This window comes from Buceros rhinoceros, unplaced genomic scaffold (genome assembly GCF_000710305.1).
Source record: "Buceros rhinoceros silvestris isolate BGI_N320 unplaced genomic scaffold, ASM71030v1 scaffold12861, whole genome shotgun sequence".
Lineage (NCBI taxonomy): Eukaryota > Metazoa > Chordata > Aves > Bucerotiformes > Bucerotidae > Buceros > Buceros rhinoceros.
The window spans coordinates 6891-16869 of record NW_010394944.1 but is presented as its reverse complement, the minus strand read 5'-3'; the positions used below and the strand labels follow the sequence as shown (position 1 = coordinate 16869).

General features: G+C 46.8%; 1 protein-coding gene across 1 annotated transcript in view; it reads left to right on the top strand.

Moving 5' to 3' along the window:
* The window catches only part of LOC104501560 (solute carrier family 22 member 5-like), a gene marked incomplete at its 5' end in the record, with an annotated part of 16017 nt that extends 7008 nt beyond the window's left edge, over nt 1-9009 (top strand). Inside the window, 5 exons of the mRNA XM_010145387.1 lie at nt 2883-2983; nt 6132-6346; nt 7489-7671; nt 8158-8293; nt 8841-9009. Coding sequence (XP_010143689.1) covers nt 2883-2983; nt 6132-6346; nt 7489-7671; nt 8158-8293; nt 8841-8928 — 723 coding nt within the window. The remainder of the gene's footprint in view (nt 1-2882; nt 2984-6131; nt 6347-7488; nt 7672-8157; nt 8294-8840) is intronic.
* Between the last annotated feature and the right edge of the window lie 970 nt (nt 9010-9979).

Here is a 9979-nt window from a genome sequence, read left to right as displayed (position 1 = left end):
TGAAACAGCTTCTCCTGGGCTGAAGTTAGCCGAGGTGCAAACCAACCTGTTTGTCCAGGCTTATTTGTAGGTAGTGGGACAGACATCCTGGTCTTGCTGGAACAGGGTGAGAATGCCTGGAAAACCCAGACCTTCTTATGATATCTCTTCCTGTGGGTTTTCATCAGAACATGGCTTTTTTTTTCCTTTTTTTCCTCCCTCCTCCTCATGCTGTAGGCATGAAAACTTGCCCATTGCCAGCACTGCAGCAGGAAAATGGAAAATAAGCTTTGGCTCCAACAGCTGCTTAAGGTCACTGCCCCTGGAACCCTCTATCTCCCGTTTTTAGAAAGAAATACTGCTCTGTTTTCATCTCTGATGGGAGATGGATTCCAAAGCAGCAGAAAGCCGGGGCAACAGTGGGGATGTTGCTCCAGGGAATGCTGGAAGTGCTGACTTCTGCAGCAGGGCAGGCTGGAGTGTGCCGTGCGTGTGTCTGCTTTCTGAAGAGCTGCATAGGCTCGCAGCCTTGCTGGAGTTCTTAGGAAGCGTGTTTACACTTCAGAGACATTCTCAGAAATCTGGCTGGCCCTTAACCCTCTGGTATTTGGAATGTGAGTTGTGGATGGATAAGGAGCCCGAGCTCGTGCTTGCAGTACTGCTCAAACCTCTGCAGGAGAGCAGCAACTGCAATGTTTAGTCCAGGGATTTCAAAACCAGTTTGGATCCAGCAGGTGACTAGTAGCAAACGAGCTGCGGAGCACAAAGAGGGGCTGGTTAGCCAAGTTATCCCGTGTAAGGGGGATAAGAATGTTTGGATGATAGATTTAACTTCAGTTCATCGTTTTGCCCTCCTGCCCTTCTCATAGCTTCTTGTTGTAGCCTGCCCCGCTCAGGATTGCGTTGTCTGCTATCCGGCTCTTAAAAGGCAGAGTCCTTTTTCTCATCAACTGTGGCTCTCTGGCTTTTACTCTTCCTGGGTTTGTTTTGTGGTTTCTTTGGTTTTTCTCTTTTTTTTTCGTTTCCTGTTTGTTGATTTCTTGGCAATAAATAGTGGCAAAACTGGAGAGTGCTTAGGAAAGATCATGTGATTTATGAGAAAGGGCTGTGAGCTGTAACGCTGCCTGCAGATTGTGTGGTGGGAGGTTTCGCCTCAGCCAGGGTGGAAGCTGTTGGATATGAAGAACCATTTGCCTTTCCTAGAAGATGAAGATATTTGAAGGCAGATACACTGCAGTTTGCACGAGCATCAGCCGGCTATTTTATCCTCCAAGTCTTCTGAACAAAATATCACTCAGAGTTTTCCCCTGACTGCAGGGGTTACATAAACTTCTGAGCTCAGATGCAGTACAAGACATTGAGGAGATAATGAGTATCTTGAATTGAGGGATAAGAGTAAGGGCCCCAAGTCAGTGTCCAGCAACGAGCTTGCCAAAACAGACCTCGCCAACTGAATGTGGAAGAGAGGTCGATGAGCACTGTAGTTAAACTGATGGTTGATTTTTCCCTTTATGAGTGCATTGTGTCCTGTGATGCATCCAACTAATTCTGCTGTTGTTTTAGGAAAAAAGTGTTGTAAGTTGAAGTGATTCACAGCAGGGGACGATGTATCAGACCAGGTGGAAAGAGCTCAGAAAGTTCAAAGCAGTGAGTGATGCACTGTTTGGAAGCTACAGTCATTGTTCACTTTTATTTGGTAACCATTTGCACATACTGTGAAGGAGTGCAGTGCCAACAAAAGGCATTCAGTCTTTAAACATATTAAAATTTAATTTGACATTCTTGGGTCACGCTGACTTAAGAAGTCAAGGGAGGAAATGGTCTTTGTACTGGCATGTAACAGAGTTCCGTCAGGCAAGAGCAATTCCTGTGGAAAGAGAAGCCTTCCCTCAAATATTGTGAGGTGTCTTGGCAGCTCACAATTAAAAAGGGTCAAAGTAAAAGTATTTCAGTATTACCTTTTTTCATTGGGTGATTTTGACCTGCTGTGGTGGATGCTAGTTTCTTTCTTTGTTAGATTTCTAACCATTGATAGAGCTTCAGATCCAGATAGATAGAAAATGTCCTAACAGGAAAAAAAAATCGTTGTGGAAGATGGTAAGAACAAAATCTTTCTGTTAAAAATACCATTAAACTGATGAGTGAGCAACCTGTGATAAATCCTGAAAACATCCCATCTTTTGCCGTATCAAAGATGTGTCATGTTTAGAACGCTGTGGTTCACCAGCCGTATCGTGTTGCTGTATCAGAGCTGATAGTTTTAATCAATGGAACTTGGCCTCTTAAATCACCTTTTACATGTTTTGAAAAATCTTTCTTGTTAGAGTTCTAAATTAAAACCCAAGTTCTGTCCTCTTTTACAGTCTTACTGAGCACAAAGCTTGTCCACGTGCTTCATGGAGTTATGTTTGCATTGTTTACATGCCAGTGGCTTTATTGTGAGGAGCTGGGAAGTTTCATGGGGCAAGGAGAAGTTTGTTGTCTCTTTGCTTATATTCTTAGAAGAGGATCTCCAAACCAGCCTGGGACACGATGGGGACTTTCCAGCTCGTTAGCCAGTTTGTCTCAGTTTAAATACGTTGCTGTTAGGTCCAGCATGAGGAGTCAGTTCCCAAATCTGTTCTGCTGCAGTTTAGTTTTGTCATTTCTTACCTCGTCTGCAGTGGACATGGAGGACAGTTTGTCACTTTTTTTTCCAATGGTCGTTGAAGACCTTTCTTGGTCTTCTAAGACGCCCACGGTCTTCTGGCCCTTAGGCTAAATAAACCTGTTACAGCTCTGCAGTGTATCAAAATATTGATGTATAAGCTGGGGGGGGGTGGAATTTATGCTTCACAATAATTCTGTTTGCAGGAAGTTGATGTTCCCGTGGCTGGTTTGTTAGTTTGTTTGTTTGTTTCCAGCTGCAAGATGTGGATTCCCAGAAGCAGCAGACATACACCATTTTGGATCTAATGAGAACCCGAAATATCCTCGCGATCACAATTATGTCAGTGATTATTTGGTAAGCAAGTGTGGCTCAGGAGTTCGTAAGTACAAAAGCAGCAAAGCAATTAAAAACTGCTCTTTGAGCACTGGGGTATTCTGAACAGATGTGGATAAAACAGGCTCTAAACCTAATGACCTGCTGGCTGAAGCAACAGAATTTTGGTTATGTAGGTTCTTCGTTTCAGTAACAGTCTAGAAACACATCTGGGTTGATGTTTCTTTCTGAAGCAGTCAGGCACATCCTGAGTAAGAATCAGATCAGTGATGCATGGGCATCCTGCCCGGTGCTGGGCCTTGGGGAATCCTCATCTGACTGTGACAAAGTCTTTTAAGAGGAGTGAGTCATGTGCTGTCCCCCAGTCAAATAGCTACTGGCCAGGGTCTGAACACGAGGATGCCTGGCTTAGGGGCATCTCTAGAGAAGGGCCATGAAGCTGGAGCAGGGTCTGGAGCACAATGCGCTGAGGAGTGGCTGAGGGACCTGGGTGGGGCTCAGCCTGGAGCAAAGGAGGCTCCGGGGAGACCTTCTGGCTCCGACAATTCCCTGACAGGAGGGTGCAGCGAGGTGGGTGTTGGTCTCCTCTCCCCAGGAACAAACGACAGAATGAAAGGAACTGGCCTCCAGTTGTTCAGGGGAGGTTGAGGTTGTCCCTGAGGAACCATTTCTGTTCTGTTGGGGTTGTGCAGGCGTGTCCCAGGGCAGTGGTGGAGTCCCCATCCCTGGAGGGGTTTCCCAGCCGTGTGGAGGTGCTGCTGAGGGACAGGGGTCAGTGGGGACCTGGCAGTGCTGGGGAATGGGGGGACACCATGAGCTCAGAGGTCTCCCAATTAAAATGATTCTGTGATCTTTCCATCTCTTCTGTATTGTCTCTTAAAGAGATAAAGCTGTGTTTGATGTTCTAATCTGGGTTTCCCCAGACTCTCCTGCAAGCTCCTCCTCTGTCTACCTGCCATCCTCAGCATGGTTTTGCATGAGCTGAAGCTGCATGTTATGCTCAGTGTGATTAACCACTTGTCATTTTCCTTTACTGGAATTCTCAGTGAAATGCTGATTGCTCAGAGAGAAGATGGAGAGGGTAATTTAGAGCTTGCCAGAGGCTATGAAAGTGAGGTTTAATTAGTGCATGTACCTACAGTGTCCTAACCAAGAAGGTCCCTTAAGTGCTTTGGAGCTAAGTCTATCTGCTGCCTTTTTGAACTATGTTTGTGTGTTTAGTGAGGCAAAGCCTTGGAGTTCAGACCACTGAGCTGCCAGTGCCTACAAGCTGATGTGGCTTTTTGGGTCAAAGGATGACTTGTCTAATATTTAAGCCAGATTCTCTTGCCCATCACCGAGCAAATGCTACAAACACACTGAGAAAGAAACTCGAGCAGAAAACTGCTCAAAAAATCAAAGTAATATTGGTTCTTTGCAGAAATGTCAGTACAGTGTCCACCTTGCCTTACCTCCAAGTCCAACTGGCAACTCTCACCTCGCAGGATCTCACAGAAGCAGCTCTGTACAAGAGGATGGTCACAGGTAGCAGCCTGTCACCTTTACATAGCACTGTTTGGTTAATGTTAAGTCGCAAGCCTTTAAACTAATCCCTTTGCTGGGTTTGTGTCAGGGAGGAGGAAGCTGGGTTGATCCTTGCCCTGGGATGCGTAAATACCTCTGAAGTTTTTGTAGAAAATGGAGAACCGCGTCAAGGTTTGCCCATGTGATGAGCTGAGGCAAACTGCTCCGGGAAGGGAGTCCCAGCAAGCACAGTTTGTTTGTGTAGAAATAACTCCCAGGGCATAGGGCTGGGTGTGTGGCGCAGCGTCGTGGAAAATGCCACGTTCCTGCTTTTGAGAAGAATGGCTTTAGCTGGCAGGACACCCCCAGCAGCAGGGGTTACCTGCAGCTGGATGACTTCATGCCTCCCCAGGTACAGCAGGACACTTATTTTAAGCAATTGGACCGTGAAGGCTCTTCCCCTGTGAAGTGAGGGGGAGGAAGAGCTGAGCTTTTGTCGGTGCTCAGCTTCATGCTGTGCGGTGGTTTTGCTCCAGGCGCTGGTGAAGGAGATGAAGGGCTGAGCGCTCTGTGCCTCGCCGCTGCACCTGGACACGTCCTCATCCACTGCCTGTTATTTCCTTGTCTACGTGAGTTCCTCGTTGGTGAAGCATAGCGTTCTCTTCCCAGCATCTCCCCAGACACAACAGGACTTGTCCCCAAGGCCGGTTGTGCTTTCCCTTGATCACACAGAAGCCAGCTCTCCTCTGGCAGCAGCACAATTAAGATCACAGTGTTCCCGGCCACCAAGCTCTGTCCTGCTGCACTGACCAGCCCCGGCACCAGCCATGCAGACATGCCTTGGCTGCTGCCCAGGCAGCTTGGGGCACGGCAGAGAAACTCCTAGCTTCTTTGGGTGGTTGTTGTCTGTCAGGGTGCCATAGTCCTCCTCTCTGACTTTATACCCAACGCATGGAGGATAATGGCCCAAAAATGCTGTTCTCTACCCGGAGCTCCCCGGAAACATAACAAAAAGCTGCTGCAGACCTCAGCAGCATAAATTCAGTAGTCTGGACTCTCAGGCTAAGGCTGTGACTACTGGTGATAGGAACCACTGTATCACTGTGTCGTGAATTACCTCCCAGGGGTCACCTGAACCATGGGGGGATACAGGAGTAGACAGACCCTCTCCATCAACATGACTAGCAGAGATGTCTGAAAGTGGGAAATACCCAGAGCTTCCTTGCAGACTCCCGAGTGACAGTGGGGCGGACAGTTGCAAAGTCAGGCAATGGCAGTGGAAAAGAAGTGTGACCTCAGAGCTGCAGGCATGTCCAGCACCAATGACCACGGGCTGCTCGCAGGCCTGTGCCCCAGCAAGGCTAGCAGCAGCTCTGGAGTTACCAAACTGTGTTAATGCTGGATAGGATACTTTTAAATTTTTTAAAAACACGTTTTTTGCTTTGAGTTCAAGAGCAAATTGAAAGATAAAAAGCATCAGCACTGTTGAACTGTTGTTTTGGTGTTTCTGAAGTCAGTACTTTTCACTGCTTCAGAGAAGAACAACTCTGGCACGTGGAGGATTTGCCTTACACAGTGATTTCGGTGCTTAACAGAGACGTGAAAGAGGTTCAGGGCAACCTCGGTAAGAGAAGCTTGTCTGATCCTGTTATTCTGCCTCTTTCAGGATGATAATCTCTGTTGGTTACTTTGGACTTTCCCTTGACACCCCGAACTTGCATGGAGACGTCTACTTGAACTGCTTCCTCTCAGCAGTGATTGAAGTTCCAGCCTATGTTATTTCCTGGCTGCTGCTTCAGAATCTCCCCCGACGGTACTCAATGGCTGCGGCGCTATTCTTGGGAGGCTGTGTTCTTCTCTTCATTCAGCTGGTGCCTTCATGTATGGAACCGTTAGTTGATCTCAAATTTGTGTGATAGGTGAAGTGCAGTACCGTGCATTGAGCAGAGGTGGAGGAAAAGTGTCCCAAGGGTCTGATCTTTGCCCCTCCTCCTTGGTCCTCAGTGCTGCTGCACAAGATGCTCACAACCTGTCCATTCAGATACAGTTTTAAAGGTGGGTCACTGACTTTGTGATCTCTTGGGATCAGCATTGTAGTCCAGTTTTGCCTTTAATGTACATCCATCCCTGGCAAGGTGCCCGGTAAGGTCCAAGTGTAAAACCAGGACTAAACCATGCAGAACTTGGTAAGCAGAGCTTACCAAGAGGCTGCGGAACTTCCCCACCACCACCCCCAAGAGCTCTCAACGACTGGCTTATTGAAACAGTTATATTCAAGGGCGTCAGAGCTTATCAGAACTGCTTCCACAAAGATGCTTGTCCTGAACTGGTGTTGGTAGTTAAAACAATGTTGGGCAACTGGAAGGGAGGACGAAACAACCTTTGTTGGCTATCAAACCTTGTGAGATTAATGGGGTTATGGGCTCGTTACTGATAAGGATGGTGAATACGATGGGGGGGTGTTGTTGGGGGCACATGTTTACAAATCAAAGAATGAACAAAAGAGAATGTGCCAGAACGTGCTTATTTTATACAGGTAATACATGTGTTGCATTCCCTTTTATTTTCTCCTGTCCTTTGAGTTGTTTGGACACTGATACTGATTTGGTTTGATTTTCAAATCTGACTGGCCCAGTTAAAGTCAACCCAGCTTCCTATAATTAAATTATTGACTTGGAATGTTAATGAGAAGCCAGAGCAGGAAACACAAAATAACTTGTTTCCAAGTTGTTCACTGTATTAAAAAGGAATACATGGCATTGTTTGCAACAGCAGAGGTCTGGCCCCTGAAATCTGAGAGGACCTCTTCAGTTCTGTTCTCCTTATTTTTTGCTTGGTTGGAAGCCCCATTTAAAAAAAAAAAAAACAAAAAAACAAAAAACCAAGTTGCCCTAGACACATACAAGGGAAAAAAGACAGCAGATACTGGAACTGATTGGGCAGTAGTTACATGAACCCAATGGAATGAAGAGACCGTGAATTTTCAGAGCTGTACTGAAGTCCTGACTGCATTTCGATTTCAGATATTCGTTGGCTCTCTATTCTCCTGGTGATGTTGGGAAAATTTGGGATCACATCTGCCTTTTCTATGGTTTATGTTTACACGGCTGAGCTCTACCCAACAGTAGTGAGGAACATGGGAGTCGGAGCGAGTTCCATGGCCTCTAGACTGGGCAGCATCCTCTCGCCTTACTTCGTGTACCTCGGTGAGTTAGCTGCTCGGTGCGGGTGCGGCGAGATGCTGGCGGGTGAGGACAGTGCCTTTTACCCAGACCAGCCTCCTGCTCTGTGGGTCCTTGGGCTTTTCTGCTGTTCCTGGTTTCCGGGTCCAGGAGTCCTGGGAAGTGGCAGATAAAAACAGGGTCTCAACGTCTGTGAGTAACAGTCATAACATGGAGAGATGGGGGACAACCTGGTCTTGTGGAAGATGTCCCTGCTCATTGTAGGGGGGCTGTACTAGATGGCCTTTAAAGGTGCCTTCTAACCCAAACCATTCTGTGGTTCTGATTCTCTTGAGTTCCTAAAACCGCATTTATAACAACATCTGCTTTGAATGCCAGACTGTGAGGGGGGTTGGTTTGTTTATTTTTTACTGAAAGCATAAATCTTGCGTGGATAAAGCCCTGTACCAACATGCAAACGTGACCGGACACCTAGAGCTGACACTGGCTTTTCTGTGTGGATTCCACTAGGTGCCTACGATCGATTCCTGCCTTACATCCTGATGGGGAGCCTGACTGTGCTGTCAGGAATTCTGACTTTGTTTCTGCCAGAAAGCTACGGTATGCCCCTGCCGGACACCATTGAGCAAATGCTGTTGGTGAAAGGGTAAGTGTCACCTTCTGATCTTACTGCGCCTCTTCTGAGAAGCAGAGTGGGCTTGCCTAGGAATTGGCCACCAGAGGGGCTGGTTTCGGCAGTGTAGTTAGTCCCCTGTTGGAGATACAAGAGCTTGGCCGGACTCCCGGTCCCTCCTCCAAAGTGTGTGTGTCCGCACATACATCTCTCAGCACCAAGTGTGTCATTTTACTCTGAGGACTGAATAAAAGTGTGTATGAGGGATGTGTTTGTCAAAGCGTGTGGGTTTGTAAAGGTGTAGGGGCACTCGGTGGGTTATAATCTCTCTTTCTAGGTTCTGAACATCATACAAATCCTGGTGAAGTGTTGAACTCTGCCGGTTTAGTTCAGCTGAGCTAGAAGGCATTGAGCGTGTTTGGCCTTCTGCCCCGGCTCTGGCTGAAGACGGCGCATAAGCATATACCTGGTGTAAGAAAGGGGCCTGGCCAGCTGAAGACGACAGCATATTGAAATTAGGAGGCTCTAATGTCAAACAGGGCTCAAGTTATTTTTTTTTTCTCTCTTTTTTTCCCCCCAGATTAGAATACAGACCTGCGTCTAATAGCAAAAGGAATTCCAAGGAGGAGGAAGAAAATTCAGAGATTTGTAAAAGCACAGCTTTTTGATGGAGCTCCTGGGTGCTTCCTGGTGGACTGAAAGTTAAATGGAATTTTCTTCTAATACTGTTTCTAGAAAAGGCTGTTGGCAACACTTCGTTTCCTGTAATTTTAACCTTATTTATTAATTTAAACCCTGTGTTCCCTACATTCTCTTTTTGTATGAACACAAATACTCTGTGGCCTTCACTGAGATTTTCCAGCCACGATTGTTTCAACGCAGTAGAACCGTGGAACAGTGTCTGATCAATCCTTTGGAACTTTGAGTGTATAGTTAGTTCACCTGAAAGATACTTGAAATGGAGTTTGAGGGCTGGCAGGGTACCTGGATTCCTCAGTGAACCTTCTGCAGAGCTAATGCACATCAAGAGGTAGAAAAGAGCCAGAAGCAGCTGCTAATTGGTTTCGATTCCTTGACTTCTGTCCCTGGACAGGAAGCTTATTTATTGTAGTGAAGGTGATGAGAACATGCCTGCCTGTGATCTTACTCAAATGACTTTGCACGTGCTGAATTTGTTACCGGATTCAGGAAGGTGCAAAGAAAGATTTTGAGAATCGGTTCTAACTTGTTCTGGTTTAACTCAGCGTGGATGGAAAGGGTTGTCCTGCACAAAGTCCTCGTAGCACTGAAGTTTCGCTCACAAAATCCACTTGATTCCCACGCTGGTTTTCGGCTGGACCTGCGTGGTGAAGTTGTTTACATCTGCCCCTGGCTGTGGCCTGTTTCCGGGCTGTAATTACTTTAAATGATGCAAAAGGTTTCATCTGTGTGGGGAGGGAGCGGTGGTGGTTTGGGGTTCTTCCCTTCTGACGTGTGGTGGGAGTTTTTTGTCTGAATTGTTTTAACGTCTTCTGTGCAGTTTGGATGGCGGAAACAATTGTCCTGTCTTTGTTCTGTGCTTGTTGCACACGTGCACTTAACCACGCGCACAATTGAGGTGATTGGGGTGATTTTTTGTGTTGATCCGTGCCGCTGCATTGACCTCGTGAAGGAATGTACCGACAACAAAATGCACAATGTATTTCTGACTGCTGCTTCTCGATTCTCAAGCGCGAACTG